We start from the raw sequence: 24,079 nt of genomic DNA, 5'->3' as shown, positions 1-24,079 counted from the left end.
ATAAAGATTCAAAAAGCACACACTTGTGATAAAATATTCTCATCTCTAAGTGCAACTTCAGTAAATCATTAAAAGGGAAGCATGCAGCATGTGAGTAGTAACATACAGGTGCTCATTTCAAGCATCCAGACTCTTAGCAGTCAAGAGGATTGCAACAGGTCTACAGATTGAGTTGATTAGAGTTGCTGTTGAAGTGGGGCCTCAAGTGGGAGGTTTTCTGCAAGAAAAGCAGACCTTCATGCAAAGGTCCAAAGACTGTGAGCAGGACCAGCCACCAAAGTTCCCTGAGGTGAAGCAGTGGAGCACCTCATTGCTACAACACCTCCTCCGTCACCACATTCTCCATCTCCCCATCCCATCAAATGAAAACAGATCCCCCACTGCACCTGGACCATGCTGCCATCCACCCCTTCTCAGTATTTCACACTTGCAAACCCGCACAAGAAGAAAAGCAGTATAAAAAAAAAGAAAAAAGGAACACCAACCAACAGCACAAACTAGAGTTTTTTAAAGTTTTGTATTTTTCAATTAGTTTTCCCACAAATTTTATTTTATTTTTTCAATTCAATTTCATTCTACTTTGATGTGGCTGCATCTACAAACATTGTGTGCATGTATTCTATTTGAACGGTGCACCATACAAATAGTACAATAAAGTCCACGCTCAGCTTTAGACCAGGTTTTTGTTGGTCTGTGGTGATGTATGTTGCCTCATGCGTGCCAACACTGCACCTGACCCCACCATGCTGCTCATCAAAAACACCACCGTGATGTCATGACACTTGCGCTGCACACTGCTTTGCGTTAGCTTTAAAAAGTGTTTCCTTTTGGGAGTTTTCCAAGTAGACGCAAACTATTTGTTACCTGCGCTAAGGAGGTGATGTTTTCACTGGTGTCTGTAGCACAATGATTCAAAAAGTAATTAACAGATTTCAATTTGGTGAGCAGGTAAGTAATATATTCTGGAAATGAGTTCCACAAGAATGTTTGGCACATAGCAATATTTAAGTCAAAAAACTGCAAGAGGATGTTGATGAAATTTGGTCAGCACATGGATAATGTCTTAGAAAATGAGTGATTTTATTTTAAATTGTATCTGGAACATATTTTGGATCCAGGATTCAGAAGACATTTTAAGCATTCAGGAACATTTAATTCAAAATGTATTTATGATTGACTTTGACAATATTTTGTGAGCAGATGAAGACTGTCTAAGGAAGTGATTTATGTAATTTTTGAGACCATCCAGAACATATTCTGGATCTGGGATGTATAAGAATGTTAGAAACATAGCAACGCTGAACTCAAAAATTTATGAATGGATCTTGATTACATTTTATGGGCATGTAGATAAATTCTTAGGAAACAAGACAATGCTTGATGTCAACTGCAATTGAAAGTGGATATTTTGGCAGTGAGGAATATGTGGCTTTGGTTAGGGTTAGGTTTGGGTTAGGGTTTGGTGCACTCTCTGAGTGCCTTCTAATTTTTTATTTATTTACTTTTCACAATTGCATCCCTTGATGAAGAGCTGGATTTGTTCACTCACATATCTCATGACTATTTTAGAAAACAAAGCCACATGCAACCAAACAAAGGGAGATTCAAATCAATATTTTAATATAGCATCACCTTATAAATACCAAAAATGACAACATTAATACTAATGTTTGCACTTGTGAAATTAATAAAATAATTTAAGAAAGTTAATTAAATAAAAGTTCAAAGCAACATGGCAGATTTAGTAAAATAATTACTGCTGATCAAAAGCAGCAAACAGGGAGGGTTAATTAAAAATGTAAAAGCTTCTGTTCTCAGCACAGTGAGGATGACTAAAATAAACATGACCCCAATCAACACAGACAAATCCAATTTCTCCAAAGTGAACGTTGCAAATTACAGTGGATGGCCACATACTGCAGCAAGCAGCTGTGATAAACTACCACTAGATGGCGATATTCTACTACATTGAAGATATGAATTGCACTTACAGAAGGAGAAGTAGCAGCTGAGAGCAGAGGCAAGATCCCTCCACAGGCGATGATGACGTTGTCTACCATCTGTGAGATGAGGTGGATGGTGTTGTGAACAAAAATAATGTTCTCATTGCTATTTACAAAATCCATGACAGATTTGGTGGAGTGGCTGCAAGGAAGGATAAAAAGAAAAAAATGGTTATGGCAGACACTCTCACAAACACCTGTAAATCAAAGACCTGTAAATCTCATTCACACACCTCCTCCAGACATGAACGTCACTCTCCAGGGCAAACAGGAGGTCAGTCAGCAGCCGCTGGTGCATGGCTGACCATTTGAACTCTGGGATGCGGAACATGGTGGTGCGTGGGCCTGGGCTGAACTGACGGCACTGCTCCTCTGTCATAGGCATCCCTCTGAAACCCAGGTCTACACGTAGGTCCCTCTCTGCCTGAGTGGCAATGCGGCCATGCAGGATCTGGCAGGACCAATAAAATCACAGTGCAAACATGAGCGCATCACATTTATAATGTGGGCATACTGGCTCTTAATCCTGGTCTATGATTCTATCAAAGTCAGTAAGACATGATACTCATACAAATACATGACAATGACAAGTCAGTGCAGGTCTGGACGCATGCACAGGTGCATCCATTAAACTATGGAACTACCTTCAGTCCTGGATGGGAACTACCCACACTTAAGCAAAATAAAAGCATGCACCTTGATAAATTTATTTATATCTGACATAACCTCTCAACATCAGTATGGATGAGTCAGCAGTGTGCTGGAAAAAAAAACACATTTAAAAGCAGCAGTAATAACTTGAATCAGAATCCATTACACAACAGCAGAAGAAGTGCCTAAAAATAAACTGCCTCCCACCGGCCCTCTATCCCTGACCCAGTCTCAGAGAAAGAACCTGAACTCAAAGTAAAAACAAGTCTCCTGTGGGAGGCAAAGAGCGATGAACAAATCCCATGTGATTGTTCTAGAATAATACTTTGCCTATTTCTGCCCCCCGTGTTTGCTCAGTCAAATATTCCAGCAGCCCAGTTTCTGTAGTCTCAGAGGGATGCAGCCTAATGTGCACCGGGCCATCCTGTCCCATTACAAGCCAGCAGGGATGGCAATGCTAATATAGAACTGTTCTTTGAAAGCTAAAATATCCTGACAAATTGCTCCAACACTTCCAGGCTTTGATATGGGCAGCGCTAAAATTAGAGTCATGCATATCTTATTTCAGTTGCTTATCACAGAATATTACATGTGAAAGTGAAGAATATGAGCTTGTGGCACAGACTGTGTCCCCCATATTTACAAGATCAAAAGTAATTGAACAACTGTCCGCTGAGCTCATTACTTCACTGGCACTTCAGCAGATAGAAAGTCTAGAAAGGAGCCAATTTCAAATGTTACATGCCCCACTCATTTCAGTTAAACCGATTATTACCACAGTGAAGTGCACGTGTTCATGTGTGCTTTTGTGTGAGAGAGAGAGTGTGACTCAACAAGCATCTGTCACTTGTATTCATTTTTGGCCATACAGAGAGGTTGTATGTCCGAAGGGAGGTTTGGGGAGTTTGGGGGGGGCACAGCTCCCTTGTAAAATATGAGTTTTCTTTTTAAGTTTGTTATAGTTTTACTCCATCATAAGTGGTAAATCGTCATGGCAATCACTCAGTGGTGAGGAAGATGGTCTTGCTCAGTTCCTGGATGGGACATCTGCATCCAGGGTCTATCTAGAGACGCCTGTGCTTTGGTTTGTCTAATGTGGGAATGTTGTTGTACATGGACAAACACATGGTAATCTACAGATCCTTAGTCTGGTCCAATGACTGGGAAATCCCAGACAATTTGGATCTGAGGACCTGCTGCACTCTCCATCTGCCTTCACAGCCGCTGGGTTACAAGCCATCACCACTTCCTCTGTCTGATCTGCTGTCAATGACTTCCTGATTCACCAGGGACCCGTCAGCCATCTTGTGTTCAGGGTTCCTGTTGGGTCATTCATGGTTACCGTAGCAGCTACGGGGCACAGACAGTCCTCACCGTATTTCACTACAACAGTCAATCCCCTACTTCAGTTGTTATCCAGGTGTCACAACGCGGATGAGGGGCTGGATTTAAATTTAAAACCAAGATTTGGTCTTCAAAAAGGTTTATTTTTTTTCAAAAACAGGTCTTTTAAAAAAGAGAGGACATAATCTTATAATCAGACACATCTTATATTTATGTCAATATTGGTACTTCATGCAATAAGTATACCTTATCACATGTCTGTCACATGTTGTGTCCTTCAGACTCTGGCTCATACAGATACATTGGGGCATGATACAGGGCGTGATACATAAACTGACATGTAATGATATTTATCACATATTACAACAAAAATAAAGAACAAGAACCATATAATTATCGTCAACTCCATTTAATAACAACTCATTTACTCACTACACCAAGAAAGTTCATTCAACACTTGTGCTAATAATAAATAGCATAAGGAGCCCTCTCTCTTCTCCTTCTTGGTTTCACTCAGACATTCAGTTCACATCACCTTTCGTTTTCCTGGTGTTCTTGTTCTTATGTCTCTCTATAAAGTCATGAGTGTCCTCTTCACTAACTTCTTAATGTCTCACAATGTCAGTATGAGACTCAAGTTGTAGAATTCGGGAGACTAAAACTCTCTCACCTTTATCAGACATCTTGGTTGAATGAAATGATCTGGATCCTCTATCAGGATCCTGTATTTGTCACCAGGGTAACACAAAATGGGGGTGTGTCATTGGTGGGGGCTGAGAAATGGTGTCTGCCGATTGGATGAAGAGCAGGGCGATACAAAGCCTGGTATTTTCAATGGGTTTTTTTTTTTGTATCGCCCTGTTTTAAGATTTGTATCACCCTGATTTTATTGCCACAGTTTCCAGGGCAGTAAAACTGATAGAAAAAGTGTCTGATTTATCAGCCCTATTTTTTCTTGTGTCTCGTGAGGGCTGGTTTATGAGTATAGGGCAGATTGTTGTAATATGTGATAAGTTATTTTACACATACAATTATTTAGCTTGTGACTAACCCGTGTGGAGGCTGATGTCTGAATCTTCTTTATCTCCTTGTCTTTGCCATCATCTGGTCTTTCAGTGTCAGAAATGGTGCTGGCTGCTTCTGGTGCACTGCCAGTCTTAACAGCTGAGGGGTCGCCTTCAGATGTCACTGCAGCAGAACCCTCAGTGCCCTCTGGAGCTTCATTAGAAGCCTCTGCCTCACTTCCAGCTGCATAGCTGATGCTCCCCATTGCTGCCGGCAGTTCACACTCTTCCTTCTCTAAGATACTGGGTAAGGAGCCAAGCTGAGAACTGCTAGTCAAATGTGCTAGAAGGCCAAGGTCATCACTGGTGCTGGACTGAACTCTTGGCTTTGGGCTGGGTAGAACCAGAGGCTTAACTGGATTCAGCTCAGACATTAGCTTGTGCTCCATGTTGCTACCCACCTCAGCAAACAAAGAATTATTGCTGTTAGGGCTCCCGTCCTTGTCATCATCTAGTGTAATAAGAGGGGTAGCATTTTGGTCCTCCATGGCAACCTTGGGCAACAGCATGATGTTGGAGTGACTGTTGAGTTTTTCCACAGCAGCACAATAAACATTATCCAACAGAGAATCCACCAGTGCCCCGTTTTCTGATACGCCCACAGTGTCAGTGTCCATATCGTCCAGCTTCACCTCTGTAGCCTCCACCTTCTCAGCCTTAATGTCAACCAGAACATCATGAACTTCAACCCTGACCCCATCCTCTGCACCTTCTGTACTTTGGAGACTCTCTTCAGGCCCCTTTCCTTCAGCCAGCAGAATGCGAGAGTCTGTGCTGTCATATTCTGTGTCACTCTCTGGTGTCTGCATGTTATCATCCATTTCTCTGATCTCAATTGTTCCCTGAATGCATGAAGCCTGAGCAGACAGACCAGAGATTGTGCTAACCAAACCCTTCTTCCCTTTCTTAATATTTTCTTCTTCCTTACGCTGGTACTCCTCGTACATCTTAGCCAGGTATTCTTTATGTGCCTCATACGTCACCTATTAAAGAACACAAAATTAAACACAATTAATAAGGATGAGATAAAACATATACATATGCATATACAGTTGTATCAAATCTATCATTTTGCTCTGAAATTCTGGAAAAAGGTGGTTTCACGGCAGCTCGTGGACCATCTTCCTGAGAATAATATTTTTGAGCCACTGCTGTCTGCTTTTAGAAAACATCATTCCACAGAGATAGCTCTCACTAAAGTGGTGAATGATCTTCTGCTTGCAATGGATTCAGACACCACTACGGCACCACTACTACATTTGATACCATGGATCATCATATTCTATTCAATAGGCTGGAGAATCATTTTGGGATTACTGGGAATGCCCTTGCATGGTTGACATCATACCTGACCAGTCGTTCTCACTGTGTTTTGTACAATAACACTGCCTCTAACCTTAGTGACATGAAATCTGGGATTCCACAGGGGTCCGTCTTAGGCCTCCCACTTTTCTACCTTTATATAGCACACCTTGGGCACATATTGCTGCATTTTAGAATCACCTTTCATTGCTGATGATACTCAGTTATACATGCTGATAACTGCTGGTAATCTCATCCACATAAAATCCTTATAAGATTGCCTTGCATCAGTGAGAAGCTGGATGTCCAGCAATTTCCTACTTTTAAACTCTAATAAGACTGAAACGATGGTTCTTGGTCCAGTGAGACATCGGCATCAATTTGATCAGCTAACGCTTAGCCTAGGCTCATGTATCATACATCACACTGACAAAGTGAGGAACCTTGGAGTAATTTTTGATCCTATGTTGTCCTTTGACCTCCACATTAGAGATATTATGAGGACTGCTTTCTTCCACCTGTGAAATATAACAAACATTCATCCCATCCTGTCTTTGGCTGATGCTGAGACCCTGATTCATGTATTTGTCTCTTCTAGATTGGACTACTGCAATGTTCTATTTTCTAGTTTAACGCAGTCCAGCCTTAGGGGTCTCCAACTGGTTAAAAATGCTGCTGCCAGACGTTTGACAGGAAGCAGACAGCTTGACCACATTATACCCATTCTGGCATCTCTTCACTGGCTTCCTGTCTCTGTGAGATCACATTTTAAAGTTCTGCTACTAACCTATAAAATTATTCATGGACTGGCACCTCCCTACCTAGCTGACCTTATTAAACTCTACGTACCGACCTGGGCTCTGTGTTCTCAGTATGTAGGACTACTTTGTGTCCCTAAGGCGAATAAAAAGTCTGTGTTTCACAGAGCTTTCTCTTATCGTGCATCTGTTCTGTGGAATGATCTCCCTGCATCACTAAAACAGTCAGATTCTGTAGAGACTTTCAAGTCCAGACTTAAGACGCACTTATTTTCCCTTTCGTATGGCTAGCATACTGGCATAGTATGTTACTATGCTTTTTACTCTTTTAAATTCATTTAATTAGGAAATGAAGCGTGTCGCGGCCTCAGCTTTATCTAAAGTCTGGGTCTTTTAGAGAAGCTTAGGGCTAGTGGCCGGCAATCATCTTAGTATTCCTTCTGTTTTTCTTGTTGCTTAATGCTGACAAATTGTACTGTATTTGTTGTCTTTCTGATGCTTGATTCTGTTTTTTCCGCTTTGTTTCAGGTGCGGCTCCATCCAGAGATGGGAGTGGTGTCTACTTCTGCAACCCCCCTGTCCTGAGCACCGGCAAAATTTCCTGATATTCATTTTGTAAATTGTTTTGTCAATTGTGTCGGTAGCATGGCCCAAGCAGAGGTTCACCCCTTTGAGTCTGATCTGCTTGAGGTTTCGTCCTCAAATCATCATGGGGGTTTTCCTTACCACTGTCACCTGTGTGCTTGCTCTGACCTTACTTGTGTGAAGCTCAATGAGGCAACTTTTTTGTGATTTGGCACTATACAAATGAAATAAATTAAATTAAATTAAACATGCAACGGCCACACAGTAAGGACCAGGTTGGAATCCAACCTGGAACATTCTTGCTGTGAGGCAACAATGCTAACCGCTGTGTACATGTTGTCCTCAGTAAAAGTAAAAAAATACTTTTTTAAATGACTGACTGTAGTTATAGGATAGACAAGGAAGCATTTCAGCATTTTTAGCATTTTGGCTCCTAATAGGTTAAAAGTTTAGGAAGCGCTGGATGAAAGATGTTATCCTTCCCAGTAGAGGTCAATGTTTCTGCCTTATTATAAAGCAAAGTGCTTCACTCACCTTAGAATGTGCTATAGAAAGTGTGTCCACCCACACTCGCCATCCTCCCCACTCATACTTGATGGCATGGTAGAGCAGAATACGAAAGATGTTATACACCATCTCCATGATTTTCTGTTCATCTGAGTTTTTGGGGTTGATGTAGCCTAGAGAAAACATCCAGTCCTGCCATACTGAGCACTGAAGGAGACACCTGCAATATTAATTTAAACAGTCAACAAAGACAGCATGTACCTCACACAGGCAAAATAAATAAATAAATAAATAAATAAATAAATAAATAAATAAATAAATAAAACTAAGTACATTTACAGATCAAATCCATATTTTTCCCCTACAAGTTTCTTATCAACAAGCGTTTGATGGTAAGGGGATTTCAGGATGAGAATTATTTTGTAATTGCTTTGTATAGGATATTTTTTTGTTCATTTCGCGACATTTAATATTTTGTCATTGCTACACCTGTTCTGTCATACTGTTGCCAGAATGTTATGTACTCCAAATTTAATGACACTACATTTCTTTTTCAAAGTTTTGAAAAAGAAACAAAATAAATATTAAATGGACTACATTTGCATTGCTCTTTTCCATCTGAAGCATAAGCTCAAAGCATTTTACGATGATGCTTCACATTCACCTATTTGGACACACATCAATGTCAGCATGCTGCTATCTAGGCACAAATGCACACTAGGAACAACTTCCGGCTTAAGGGCCTTGCCTGCGGAACCTTAGTGACCTAAAGTGATGATTGGATGTCTTTACTACTATTTCTTCAAAGGACCCTTGGGTGCAACTGGAATAACGTTGTGTCAAATGAACTGCTGCTTAGGGAGACTGAGGTGAGGCATATTATGTGCATTGTGAGCTGCATTCAGGAACATTCCCAGGTGGTAGCCAGAATTCTGTGTTTTCTATTGTAAGGTGGTGTGACCATGGCAAGAGAAATGAAGCCTGAACACACCCCTATCTTGTAGTTAGTGAGGAAAGTAAGGCTAACAGGCTCACTTTGTTTGACTCCAGGGCCGTATATACGTAGGAATGTGAAAGGGGGGTTTTCAAATCCTTGAGTTGGGGGTCCAGTGGGCCGCAGGGCCCCCGGTGGGGTCGAGGGGCAATGCCCTCGTGGGGGGCTCAGCAGAAGCTTTTTGAGGATTTCGAGGGGTATAAAGCTACATAAATTTCATTTGAAACCCAAAATGTATCATTTTAGGAAATACATTTTTATATACAAATAGTCCTTGCTTGGGATTGGATCAGTTGCCATAAGAACCACCCAGGAAGAACCAAGATAACATTAATGCAAACTTTATACCTGCCTGTTGGTTGCGAATGATGCAACTTTTCATCACTTAAGGGATTACTCTGGCAGAGGAAATTGAAACTTGAGGGTGTGTGATAATAGCTGTGTAACAGTTAGTGCTTGTGACTTATTATCAATGAAAAGAAAATACATAACGTTGATATCCAGATCAGAAAAAAATCAGCAGAATTCTGATTTCATAATGGGATGGGTTTGGGTATGCCGGCATACTGACTTAGCAACCGAGTCAAAATCAGTGGTGCTGACATCACTGAGGTACTGATATGTGCTAATTAATGCTACTGGTGCTGATATACACCTAAATTCACTCAATGAAAATACTGAAGCACAGGGTTCTTAGATTGCCCATTAGTATCATTAACCACACAAACAATCCATATTATCTCATACACTCAACAAAAATATAAACGCAACACTTTTGGTTTTCCTCCCATTTTGTATGAGATGAACTCAAAGATCTAAAACTTTTTCCACATACACAATATCACCATTTCCCTCAAATATTGTTCACAAACCAGTCTAAATCTGTGATAGTGAGCACTTCTCCTTTGCTGAGATAATCCATCCCACCTCACAGGTGTGCCATATCAAGATGCTGATTAGACACCATGATTAGTGCACAGGTGTGCCTTAGACTGTCCACAATAAAAGGCCACTCTGAAAGGTGTAGTTTTGTTTTATTGGGGGGGGACACCAGTCAGTATCTGGTGTGACCACCATTTGCCTCATGCAGTGCAACACATCTCCTTCACATAGAGTTGATCAGGTTGTCAATTGTGGCCTGTGGAATGTTGGTCCACTCCTCTTCAATGGCTGTGCAAAGTTGCTGGATATTGGCAGGAACTGGTACACGCTGTTGTATACGCCGTTCCAGAGCATCCCAAACATGCTCAACGGGTGACACGTCCGGTGAGTATGCCGGCCATGCAAGAACTGGGACATTTTCAGCTTCCAAGAATTGTGTACAGATCCTTGAAACATGGGGCTGTGCATTATCCTGCTGCAACATGAAGTGATGTTCTTGGATGTATGGCACAACAATGGGCCTCAGGATCTCGTCACAGTATCTCTGTGCATTCAAAATGCCATCAATAAAATGCACCTGTGTTCTTCATCCATAACAGACGCCTGCCCATACCATAACCCCACCGCCACCATGGGCCACTCGATCCACAACATTGACATCAGAAAACCGCTCACCCACACGATGCCACACACACTGTCTGCCATCTGCCCTGAACAGTGTGAACCGGGATTCATCCGTGAAGAGAACACCTCTCCAAAGTGCCAAACGCCAGCGAATGTGAGCATTTGCCCACTCAAGTCGGTTACGACGACGAACTGGAGTCAGGTCGAGACCCCGATGAGGACGACGAGCATGCAGATGAGCTTCCCTGAGACGGTTTCTGACAGTTTGTGCAGAAATTCTTTGGTTATGCAAACCGATTGTTTCAGCAGCTGTCCGAGTGGCTGGTCTCAGACGATCTTGGAGGTGAACATGCTGGATGTGGAGGTCCTGAGCTGGTGTGGTTACACGTGGTCTACGGTTGTGAGGCTGGTTGGATGTACTGCCAAATTCTCTGAAACACCTTTGGAGACGGCTTATGGTAGAGAAATGAACATTCAATACACAAGCAACAGCTCTGGTTGACATTCCTGCTGTCAGCATGCCAATTGCACGCTCCCTCAAATCTTGCAACATCTGTGGCATTGTGCTGTGTGATAAAACTGCACCTTTCAGAGTGGCCTTTTATTGTGGACAGTCTAAGGCACACCTGTGCACTAATCATGGTGTCTAATCAGCATCTTGGTATGGCACACCTGTGAGGTGGGATGGATTATCTCAGCAAAGGAGAAGTGCTCACTATCACAGATTTAGACTGGTTTGTGAACAAAATTTGAGGGAAATGGTGATACTGTGTATGTGGAAAAAGTTTTAGATCTTTGAGTTCATCTCATACAAAATGGGAGCAAAACCAAAAGTGTTGCGTTTATATTTTTGTTGAGTGTATTTGAAATAATATGTCCAGAAAGGAAAAAGTCCACTGCTAGCAAGCGCCTAATGGTGCATTTACACATAGGCAAAATGCATTCCGAATGTCATATTTGCGTCATTTTTGGCACATTCCTGACATTCTTAATGTGATTTTACGCATCTGAATAGGTCTCTTAATAGTGCGTGTTGGTGCGTGATATTCGTGATTTTCGTGGAGCATGTTTTTGGCTGTCAAAAAATCTTCCACGAATGTCACGCACCACACTCATTTTGCCTCATATCGTGGAGGAGTGAGAGGAGACGCAACTGAGTGTGTTTATCCGTCTTGATTAGTGGTGATCCTTAATCGAGCGTGACAGTGTTCTTCTCTGACATGCGCACAATTAAACCCTGCTGCACTGCATTCAGTTTCATTGCTTCAGTATGCCAAAGAAGGACAGTGACGCTAAGTCGGGTAAAAATTTTGTTGCAATGCTCCTCAGCACGCTCCTGCAGGTGTTCCACCTGCTGCATGTGCCTGATGTTTGGGAAAACGAGCAAGACGAGAGCCGCGTGGAGCCACACATCTGGCTTTCTCTGTCACCTCCTCCTTTCTGCGCCACTCCATGGCACAGAGCCCAACTAAGCATGCAGTCACAAAGTTCTTCAGCTGTGGATTTTGAGGAGCAAACTGGAGCGATCTGAATTGTTCAGCAGCTGATGCATGAATATGGGTATGTGTGTGTGTGTGTGGAAACAATTTGCCGCATTCACAATGTGACAGAACTTCACGATGTGTTGTTACGCACGATAGCGCACAACAACGTGGAACATTACTCTTGACCGTGTGTAATGCTTACTGATAATTCTCCAGCAACACGTGCCATTAATCGTAACACATGGTAAAAGGTCACAGCAGTTCCTGAGGACACTTGACACCTCTGCCCCGAATCATCACATTCGTGATCAGCAGCCAAGAATATATACTTCGTGGCATTTGTGACTTACCATCGTTATGTGTAAACGCAGCATAAAGATGGGACACTACCTGTCACTCAAAACAATCACATCACATATATACAATTATTGATATCTTTATGGCTTAAAATAGCATAAACTAATGAATTGTGAAAAATGTAAATAAAAACAGAATACAATGATTTACAAATCCTCTTCAACCTATATTCACTTGAATACACCACAAAGACAAGATATTTAATGTTCAAACTAATTTATTGTTTTTGTGCAAATATTTGCTCATTTTGAAATGGATGCCTGCAACACGTTTCAAAAAAGCTGGGACAGTGGTATGTTTACCACTGTGTTACATCACCTTTCCTTCTAACAACACTCAATAACCGTTTACGAACTGAGGACACTAATTGTTGAAGCTTTGTAGGTGGAATTCTTTCCCATTCTTGCTTGATGTATGACTCCAGTTGTTCAACAGGCCGGCATCTCCGTTGTCGTATTTCGCGCTTCATAATGCGCCACACATTTTCAATGGGCAACAGGTCTGGACTGGCTTTTGAACTTTGCGCTGGTAACAATCTGGATGGCCTTTTTCCTCTTTTGTCTGGAGGACACAATGTCCATGATTTCCAAAAACAATTTGAAATGTGGACTCATCAGACCACAGCACACTTTTCCACTTTGCATCTGTCCATTCACAATGGGGATGATCATCGCCCCATCTTTGCTTGTGAATGGCTGAGCCTTTTGGAGATGCTCCTTTTATACCCAATCATGACACTCGCGTGTTTCCAATTAGTTGTTCTTTTAACATTCATCAACTTTCCCAGTCTTTTGTTGCCCCGTCCCAAATTTTTTGAAATATGTTGCAGGCATCCATTTCAAAATGAGAAAATATTTGCACAAAAACAACAAAGTTTATCAGTTTGAACATTAAATATCTTGTTTTTGTGGTGTATTCAATTGAATATAGGTTGAAGAGGAATTGCAAATCATTGTATTCTGTTTTTTATTTACATTTTCCACAGCGTCCCAACTTCATTAGAATTGGGGTTGTAGAATAATTCATCCCCTGTACAGTTGTCATGAAATGGGGAAATTGTCTCTGCAGACAAATATCAGTTTGTGTATCAGGCTGTAAACATGTTAATTTCTCCTGTAAAATTTGACATTATAACCTGAGGTGACTCATTTTTGCAAGGTGAATGAATGAATGAATGAATGAGTTTATTCGGCATGCAGACTCAACAATAAAAAAATAACGTGTGTGGCCGAAAGGGTGTGGGCAGAAGTAAAAGCTTATAAACGCCCACCCCTTTTACCATAAAAGTAAAATGTATACACACACATATACAGTAGTGTTCAGAATAATAGTAGTGCTATGTGACTAAAAAGATTAATCCAGGTTTTGAATATATTTCTTCTTGTTACATGGGAAACAAGGTACCAGTAGATTCAGTAGATTCTCACAAATCTAACAAGACCAAGCATTCATGATATGCACACTCTTAAGGCTATGAAATTGGGATATTAGTAAAAAAAAGTAGAAAAGGGGGTGTTCACAATAATAGTAGCATCTGCTGTTGACGCTGTTGCTGTTGACAAACTCAAAACTATTATGTTCAAACTGCTTTTTTAGCAATCCTGTGAATCACTAAACTAGTATTTAGTTGTATAACCACAGTTTTTCATAATTTCTTCACATCTGCGAGGCATTAATTTTCTTGGTTTGGAACCAAGATTTTGCTCATTTACTAGTGTGCTTGGGGTCATTGTCTTGTTGAAACACCCATTTCAAGGGCATGTCCTCTTCAGCATAAGGCAACATGAAAAAAAGATCAATTTTACTCTCATCAGTCCACAAAATATTCCTCCATTTCTCTTTAGGCCAGTTGATGTGTTCTTTGGCAAATTGTAACCTCTTCTGCACTTGTCTTTTACTTAACAGAGGGACTTTGCGGGGGATTCTTGCAAATAAATTAGCTTCACACAGGTGTCTTCTAATTGTCACAGGACTTACAGATAAGGCGCTTGTGAGGGACAAACCTTGTGGGTATGTTACATATCCACAAGGTTTGTAAGAGAGAAACAAAGACACACTTCTCTGCAAAGGGTGAGGTTGAGTGACAAACATTCATCTATTTAAAGCAACAGAACAGAAAAACATTTTTTACTTGGAGAACTGACTGAATTTTTTTCATGCATCGATGCATCACTATGAAATTTAATGTCTGTTTTTAACCGTGCTTGTGACCTATATTATGCAGCTTACTGTGAAGGTGATAACATGCATAAAATTCCCACTTCACTTTAAGTGCTTTACTAGTTCACTTTTTTATTGAATGATTAGACTGGCTACTACATTCAGAGTAATTATGTTGTTAGTTTATGTGAATGATTTCCAGTGCCTTGCAACATAACTGCAATAGTCTATGTCTTAAAATACATATCTGTGTGTGTGTGTGTGTGTGTGTGTGTGTGTGGCACAGCCGTGTCTGGAGAAATGCGACTGTACCACAGTGAAAAGCGACAGCAGCAATCTGCAACTGTCAAAAAACTGTCAATGAAACATCTGCTCGAGAACATGTGCATGACTAAGGATGATTTAGCATCAGCACGAGCCAATTAAACATAAAACAAGGAGGGGCCTGGTTTGATTTTTAATTATTTTTGATAAATTAGTCAGAGATAATTGTTGTGTAAGAGGAGGCTGACATTCTGCTCACCGTCTGTTCTCTCGGCTGTTACTGAACAATTTGATCATGTCAGAAAGAAAGAGCCGCCGGACCTCCATCAGCTCTGTGCTGGGGGCAGAGTTCTTCAGTAAGGTGGCTACCACCTTGAGAATCACTGACATCAAACGCACGCACGCAAACACACAAAAACAAACACACGTTCATAAGTGGCGTCACAAAAGCTGTAACTTTTTTGATTGTGAGACTCCGCGTGCCACGTAAGAAGCTTACTTGGGTTCTGAATCTTGACAGTGGAGTCGGGCTCAGGATGGGGTTTGTGAACTACCTGCGTGCACACCTGCTCTGTGAGAATCTGGTGCAGAGAGTGGTGAGATAACAGCAGAAAGTCAGACACCGTGTGTGTGGGTGATGAATGGTGCAGTCATTCCGAAGAAGGATGATTTGTTACCTCATACAGAGCGTTGTAGGTCGTCACTGTCACGGTGTGGCTCTGCAGCATGAGCCTCTCTCCCAGGAGAGTAAAGAGGCTGCGCGTGTGCATGATCTCTACCTTCCTCCTGTGGATAAACACACACACAAATATAATAGTAAAGCTTGTCGAGACCTCCCTCAGCCACTGAAAGGATCAGTGAGCACCGTCAGCTCGCAGGGAGCTGGGCTCAGGAGATGAGCTTCTGGAGCTGCCTGCTGTCATAAACTCACAGAGTCTCGTCTGAGTTCTGCACGATAACAAAGTTACCCTGTCACTAAGAATGACTCCAAGATGCAACCGAGGTTTACCACAGGTGAGGAGGTTCAACAGTGACAAAGTACCTCTGCAAACAGCACAAACGTTGCTTTTACTGTGCGGAAGCTGTCTCAAGCTGAGCTGGAACTTTCCTAATAAGTTTTGTATTTTGCCAAGATTAGCAAATTGGACTCTTAGACTGGGGTGTTCCTTCTCAAGGCTATGAAAATGGAAATGTTGGGGGGGTGGAGAGGACACAGTGATGAGAGACGAGATGCTAAGTAGGTTATACAGATATACTTTGTTAATTTGGGCAGCAACAGATAGACCAGATATTATGCCATCATCAAATAAGAGAATGTACAGTTGGGTCCATAAGCATTTGGACGGGGACTTCTTTTTCATTTTTTGTAATTCTGTCTCTGTACGCCACCACCACAGTGGAGTTAACATTAAACAGTCAAGATGTGCTTGTGTAGATTTAATTAAAGCCATTTGCACACATAATGTCCCCAGCTTCAGAACCTATCAGTAATTGAACAAGCTAAATAACAATATTCAATAATATTCTCAGCCAAACCGAGGCTTTGGCTGAGGTCAAATTACACATTTTGAAATTCTGGGACTTGGTTGATTATATTACAATACAAATCATGTATAAAGTTAAAAATAAACTTTTGCCTCAACATGTCCAGGATCTGTTCAAAATAAGGGAGTCCAGCTATAATTTGAGAGGAACACTAGTATTTGATAGATTAATGATTCGAACCGCTGTTAAGAGTCGGGTTTCTGTAAAAGGTGTCAAAATTTGGAATAACTGTTCTGATAGCATTAAATCATGCAGTACTTTAGTTGGGTTAAAAAGACTTTATAAAACAATGATCAATCAGGTTAACTGAGTTTGTTACTTTTTATTGTGCATTGTATTATTGTTTGCTATGTTGTGATGAGATATTTTAGTTCACCGATTAATCTATATTGCTCTGCTTGTTTGTTTGTTTTTGCTTGCTTGTTCCTGTTGTTATTAGTGTACATATACAGTGAGGAAAATAAGTATTTGAACACCCTGCAATTTTGCAAGTTCTCCCACTTAGAAATCATGGAGGGGTCTGAAATTTTCATCTTAGGTGCATGTCCACTGTGAGAGACATAATCGGAAAAAAAAAAAAAGCCGGAAATCACAATGTATGATTTTTTAATAATTTATTTGTATGTTACTGTTGCAAATAAGTATTTGAACACCTGTGAAAATCAATGTTAATATTTGGTACAGTAGCCTTTGTTTGCAATTACAGAGGTCAAACGTTTCCTGTAGTTTTTTACCAGGTTTGCACACACTGCAGCAGGGATTTTGGTCCATTCCTCCACACAGATCTTCTCCAAATCTTTCAGGTTTGGAGTTTCAGCTCCCTCCAAAGATTTTCTATTGAGTTCAGGTCTGGAGACTGGCCAGGCCACTCCAGGACCTTGAAATGCTTCTTACGGAGCTCCTCCTTAGTTGCCCTGGCTGTGTGTTTGGGGTCATTGTCATGCTGGAAGACCCAGCCATGACCCATCTTCAATGCTCTTACTGAGGGAAGGAGGTTGTTTTCCAAATACAAGACCCCATCCATCCTCCCTTCAATACGATGCAGTCGTCCTGTCCCCTTTGCAGAAGAGCACCCCCAGAGTATGATGTTTCCACCCCCATGCTTCATGGTTGGGATGGTTTTCTTGGGGTTGTTCTCATCCTCTAAACATGGTAAGTGGAGTTGATTCCAAAAAGCTCTATTCAGGTCTCATCTGAGCACATGACCTTCTCCCATGCCTCCTCTGGATCATCCAGATGGTCACTGCTGAACTTCAAACAGGCCTGGACATGTGCTGGCTTGAGCAGGGGGACCTTGCTGCCCTGCAGGATTTTAAACCATGACAGCATCATGTGTTACTAATGTAATCTTTGTGACTGTGGTCCCAGCTCTCTGCGGGTCACTGACCAGGTCCTCCTGTGTATTTCTGAGCTTTCTCAGAATCATCCTTACCCCACAAAGTGAGATCCTGCATGGAATCCCAGACAATGGGAGATTGACAGTCATCTTGTGTTTCTTCCACTTTCTAATAAATAAATCATAACAGTTGTTGTCTTCTACCAAGCTGCTTGCCTGTTGTCCTGTAGTCCATCCCAGCCTTGTGCAGGTCTACAGTTTTGTCCCTGGTGTCCTTAGACAGTCAATCAATCAATTTTATTTATATAGCGCCAAATCACAACAAACAGTTGCCCCAAGGCGCTTTATATTGTAAGGCAAGGCCATACAATAATTACGTAAAAACCCCAATGGTCAAAACGACCCCCTGTGAGCAAGCACTTGGCGACAGTGGGAAGGAAAAACTCCCTTTTAACAGGAAGAAACCTCCAGCAGAACCAGGCTCAGGGAGGGGCAGTCTTCTGCTGGGACTGGTTGGGGCTGAGGGAGAGAACCAGGAAAAAGACATGCTGTGGAGGGGAGCAGAGATCAATCACTAATGATTAAATGCAGAGCGGTGCATACAGAGCAAAAAGAGAAAGAAACACTCAGTGCATTATGGGAACCCCCCAGCAGTCTAAGTCTATAGCAGCATAACTAAGGGATGGTTCAGGGTCACCCGATCCAGCCCTAACTATAAGCTTTAGCAAAAAGGAAAGTTTTAAGCCTAATCTTAAAAGTAAAGAGGGTGTCTGTCTCCCTGATCCGAATTGGGAGCTGGTTCCACAGGAGAGGAGCCTGAAAGCTGAAGGCTCTGCCTCCCATTCTACTCTTACAAACCCTAGGAACTACAAGTAAGCCTGCAGTCTGAGAGCGAAGCGCTCTATTGGGGTGATATGGTACTATGAGGTCCCTAAGATAAGAAGGGACCTGATTATTCAAAACCTTATAAGTAAGAAGAAGAATTTTAAATTCTATTCTAGAATTAACAGGAAGCCAATGAAGAGAGGCCAATATGGGTGAGATATGCTCTCTCCTTCTAGTCCCCGTCAGTACTCTAGCTGCAGCATTTTGAATTAACTGAAGGCTTTTCAGGGAACTTTTAGGACAACCTGATAATAATGAATTACAATAGTCCAGCCTAGAGGAAATAAATGCATGAATTAGTTTTTCAGCATCACTCTGAGACAAGACCTTTCTAATTTTAGAGATATTGCGTAAATGCAAAAAAGCAGTCTTACATATTTGTTTAATATGCGCTTTGAATGACATATCCTGATCAAAAATGACTCCAAGATTTCTCACAGTATTACTAGAGGTCAGGGTAATGCCATCCAGAGTAAGGATCTGGTCAGACACCATGTTTCTAAGATTTGTGGGGCCAAGTACAATAACTTCAGTTTTATCTGAGTTTAAAAGCAGGAAATTAGAGGTCATCCATGTCCTTATGTCTGTAAGACAATCCTGCAGTTTAGCTAATTGGTGTGTGTCCTCTGGCTTCATGGATAGATAAAGCTGGGTATCATCTGCGTAACAAATTTAAGCAATGCCGTCTAATAATACTGCCTAAGGGAAGCATGTATAAAGTGAATAAAATTGGTCCTAGCACAGAACCTTGTGGAACTCCATAATTAACCTTAGTCTGTGAAGAAGATTCCCCATTTACATGAACAAATTGTAATCTATTAGATAAATATGATTCAAACCACCGCAGCGCAGTACCTTTAATACCTATGGCATGCTCTAATCTCTGTAATAAAATTTTATGGTCAGCTCTTTGGTCTTGGCTATGGTGGACAGGTTGGAGTGTGATTGATTGAGTGTGTGAACAGGTGTCTTTTATACAGGTAACAAGTTCAAACAGGTGCAATTAATACAGGTAAAGAGTGCAGAATAAGAGGGCATCTTAAAGAAAAATTAACAGGTCTGTGTGAGCCAGAATTCTTGCTGGTTGGTAGGTGTTCAAACACTTATTTGCAGCGGTAACATACAAATAAATTATTAAAAAAAATCATACTTAGATTATGTCTCTCACAGTGGACATGCACCTAAGATGAAAATTTCAGACCCCTCCATGATTTCTAAGTGGGAGAACTTGCAAAATTGCAGGGTGTTCAAATACTTATTTTCCTCACTGAAGGGTGGGTGTTTATAAGCTTTTGCTTCAACCTACACCCCTTCGACCGCACAAAACTGGAAAAGTTTTGTTTTTTGTTTTGTTTTTGTTTAATGAGAGATTTGGTCTTTTCTTTGTTGTTGTTAAGTATGTGTGCATGTGCACTGAATAAAATAAATTCATTCAAAATTCATTATTTTCTTTAGACATTAACAGTTTCAAAATAACAGTTTCAATTATATCTTGGATGTCATTCACATCAATCATTAATAAATACCAACAGTATTTATACTATAGTAAATCTGTCTGGAGTAGGCAGTTATCAAAAGCTGCAAGAAAGAGACTAGTGATGGAAGCCACCAAGACACCCATCAAAACAGTTAAGGAGTTCAAGGCTACTAATGACAGCTTTATGGTGGACCAGCACAGAGAAGGATTTTCAAACAAGAAAACATATCAAATCTATGCTGAGTCTCCCATGTGCCTTCTGGAAAACTGGAACTAAAAGTTTATGTCTTCTCCTTAAATCCTTCTCTGTGTTACATTCCACCATAAATCTGTGCAACTGGTGATGCACAATGCACAGTTTCTCCAATCGCAACCACAGAAGCCAATACTCCGACAGAGTTGTCATGGGTGTCTTGATTGCTTCCCTCACTGGTGTCCTTCTTGCATTGTCACTCAGTTATTGAGAACTGGATAATCTTGACAGATTTATTACGCTATTCCATACTGTTTGTATTTCTTCATAACTGATGTAAATGAAGTAAAAAGACATATTTAATGACTTGGAAATGTTCACGTATCCATCCCCTAACGTCTCAAGAAACCTGGCTGGAAAGTGACGATTTGTGTTCACAAACATTCTTATATTGAGTTTGTCCAATTACTTATGGTCTCTGAAAACAAAGGCACTATGTATACACATTCCTAAATAGCTACTGAGAGCTTTTATTTAAACTCCTAGAATGAAAGCTGAAAGTCTACAATATGCAACAAGCACATCTTGTTTCTTTCAATTCAACTCCAGAGAAGAAATTACAAAAACTGGGTCACTGACCAAATAATTATTGGCCTGACTATAAATGTGAAGGAACACTATTTTCCCACTGAAGACTGAAACTGTGCTATGCTTAAAAAGAAAAAAAGCAGTTCAACTGCTCTGCTCTTTTGAAGAGATAAGCAGATCACATTTGTGGAAGTCATAACTTGTAGGTACGATGGGTTTGATTTAGTTTAAAGTAATTAAATGCAAACACAGCACTTGCTATCTCAAAGTAGTCAGACTAATTTAATTATCAAGAACTAATAACCTTAAGAAAGCAGTGAAGATCTTTACTGAATACTTTATTGGCTGCACTGGAGCTCATACTGAAGTCGGATTTCTTTTTAAAATGTATGAAAGGTGCTGCATTAATGCACACAGTGAAGGAAAGATCTTCATGAAGTGTCCCCAGAGAGGAGAATCTTTTCACTTATGCCTGGGGTGAAGAAGCATGATTTCACCCTGTCATTCTTTTTCTTTCTTTCCATTTCCGCAGGCATCAGTGACATCAACAGCCCCTGACTGTCCACTGTTAAGGCCACAACACAACGTCCAGCTCTGCTTTATCGACACCGACAGTACAACCTGGATTTTGAAGGACAAATATTCTACCCAAAGACACCTCTTCTTCTTCCAAATGGCAGCTGACAAATGATATGTCAACATCATGTCAGGTATTTCATTATTTATTTCATTCTGTTAAAAAGTGATATGGACCTTTTCTACCTTTCTCTTATGTGAAGTTGGTTGAGACACAGTTACCCCCCCCCCCCCAACCCATCCGACATTCAAACCATGGAAACAGTTTTGCTTAGCAATTTACAACCATGAGAGATTTCAGAGAAGAAAATTGACAACTCAAGCTTAAATCGATGTTCATCAATTAAAAGGACAATTGGTTCCTCGAATGAAACCATTCAAACTCAAACAAGCCAAGTTTATTTTTGGGTTTGCGAGATCAGGCACGCACATGCCTCAGACACCTTATTGCTTCAGACAGATCGTGCACATCCACACTCAGCTCAGTGCAAAACACTGCTACATGGTTGAAAATGTGGAAGGATTTCATTTTGAATGACTAAAAAATTATACAATTACACAAAATTTAATTTGTTTCTCATAAAATAATAATAATTAAAAATTCAATACCAAAAAAAAAAAATCCTCAGATAAATAAAATTATTAAAGTTTCCCCAGGAAAGTAACAAACGTGACAGCCAAATGTGATTTTTTTTTTCCATTTCTTTTTTCTTTCAAGTTAGAACAGTCACTTTCTTAAAAATAATTTTAGAATACTTTTGTGGATGGACTGCCTTGCACACAATACAAAGACAAGCGATGTTGTTTTTTTTTTTAATAATTGTATTTGCCAAAAATGATTTAATACAGGGCAGTAGGGTGGCTTAGAGGTTAGCACTGTTGCCTCACAGCAAGAAGGTCATAGGATTGATTCCCACCTGTGGCCTTTCTGTGTGGAGTTTGCATCGTTCTCCCCATGTTTGCGTGGGTTCCTCCGGGTGCTCCTGCTTCCTCCCACCATCCAAAGACATGTAGGTTAGGGTAATTGGAAATGTTAAATTGTCTGTGCGTGTGGGTGTGAATAAGTTTGTTCATCTATATGTGGCCCTGGAACAGACTGGCGTTCTGTCCAGGGTGCACCCGCCTCATGCCCCATGACTGTTAGGATAGGCTCCAGCCCCCATGAGGCTTAATTGGAATAAGCGGTTCAAGATGAGTTAGTGAGTGACTTAATACAATCCAGTGATATAATGCATCACCGAAAAGAAGTTGAACATTTTTAAAGGTCAAATGTGACCACGCATTTTACTTACTGATATGGGATAACTGGCTGATTTCTTTTTTTTTTTTTTTTTTAAAGGTTTTCAGCAGATTTAATGTCTTAGTCATACTAAATTGTGTCTCACTGTTTTGGGCTTGTTTTAAAAAATGCATAGTACTTGACAAGCATCTTGTTTTTTTTTTTCCATTCAGGATTGTGATTTTCGCCACTGCACTGACTGGATCGGATCACGGACCATTTTAACTCATGGATCCTTCTCAGAGCAGATTTGAAGGCAAGTTACTACTTTGCTTTCCATTTTCAAAAATAAATTAAAAAACAATAAAAACAATCAACCTTTGCGTGTAGTCCTGAATGAAAACAAGGTGTCCAATGTTTAACTAACATTTTAAAATGAAATCCTTATTCGTTATATTATATTTGGATATGAACACTACCAGTGAATAAAACAGCTTTTGTCAAAATCAGAAAAAGTACGAAAAAAGGAAGAAATGGAGCAGACTAACTTCAAATTCTTTTGCAAAAAGACATATATTATCTGGTGGGAGGGTAACAATCATAACTTTGTTAATAAAGCATGTTCAGGATAAATACACTGGTCCCACCCAGTAGACACACCACTCTGCAAAAGTCAGGAAAACTCAATTGTTTCTGGAGCTCAGTGGACTTTCAGCAACCTTGGCTCCACCAGTTGGCACTTGTTTCAGTGGGCTCACAAGGGCACAAGAAAGAAGCAATGGACAAGCAATGATTTTGGACCCAAAATTGCATCAAGCCTGCAGCAGGCAGTGGAGCATGAGATGGCAGAGGCTGCATGTTTTTAATCAGCTCTGTTCATGTAAATGCAAATCAAAATTTAAGTCACTAATTTATAAACAACTCACAATGACATGAATCTGCATTAGACACTCTTATGTAAACATTGTAATTAATCTGTAGTTTCCGTGTGTGCTGAACTGTGGAGACGATCCACATGGATCAACTATGATCTATTACACCACAAATCAGTACTGCAGTGTAATTCCTCCTTCAAAAAAACCTCCACCTCCACAAATGGTTTCAGTTTAATACATTTATAGCATGTTAACACTGAGGCCATAACAGGCTGTAATAATACTGGGCTTGTTTTTTGAAGCTACCTTTCACTAGATTGGTCTCTGTGCCAGGGGACGGTGCTTGCAAGGATTATTGTTAATAAAATTCAGTTCCAGCTACTTGCTGCTCAGTGATAGAAACAGT

The 24,079-nt window shown here is 40.7% G+C and overlaps 1 protein-coding gene across 1 annotated transcript in view; it reads right to left on the bottom strand.

The window, feature by feature from the left end:
- nbeab (neurobeachin b) overlaps window positions 1–24,079 on the bottom strand; it is a 1,103,372-nt gene that overhangs the window by 540,332 nt on the left and 538,961 nt on the right. The window contains exons 18-24 of the mRNA XM_034168398.1: window positions 15,657–15,765; window positions 15,479–15,560; window positions 15,239–15,362; window positions 8,242–8,434; window positions 5,050–6,045; window positions 2,237–2,454; window positions 1,992–2,145 (exon numbers count right to left, since the gene is read on the bottom strand). Coding sequence (XP_034024289.1) covers window positions 1,992–2,145; window positions 2,237–2,454; window positions 5,050–6,045; window positions 8,242–8,434; window positions 15,239–15,362; window positions 15,479–15,560; window positions 15,657–15,765 — 1,876 coding nt within the window. The remainder of the gene's footprint in view (window positions 1–1,991; window positions 2,146–2,236; window positions 2,455–5,049; window positions 6,046–8,241; window positions 8,435–15,238; window positions 15,363–15,478; window positions 15,561–15,656; window positions 15,766–24,079) is intronic.

Source organism: Thalassophryne amazonica, chromosome 4 (assembly GCF_902500255.1).
Source record: "Thalassophryne amazonica chromosome 4, fThaAma1.1, whole genome shotgun sequence".
NCBI lineage: Eukaryota > Metazoa > Chordata > Actinopteri > Batrachoidiformes > Batrachoididae > Thalassophryne > Thalassophryne amazonica.
The sequence above is the reverse complement of the archived record's forward strand: the minus strand, read 5'-3'. Positions and strand labels throughout refer to the sequence as shown.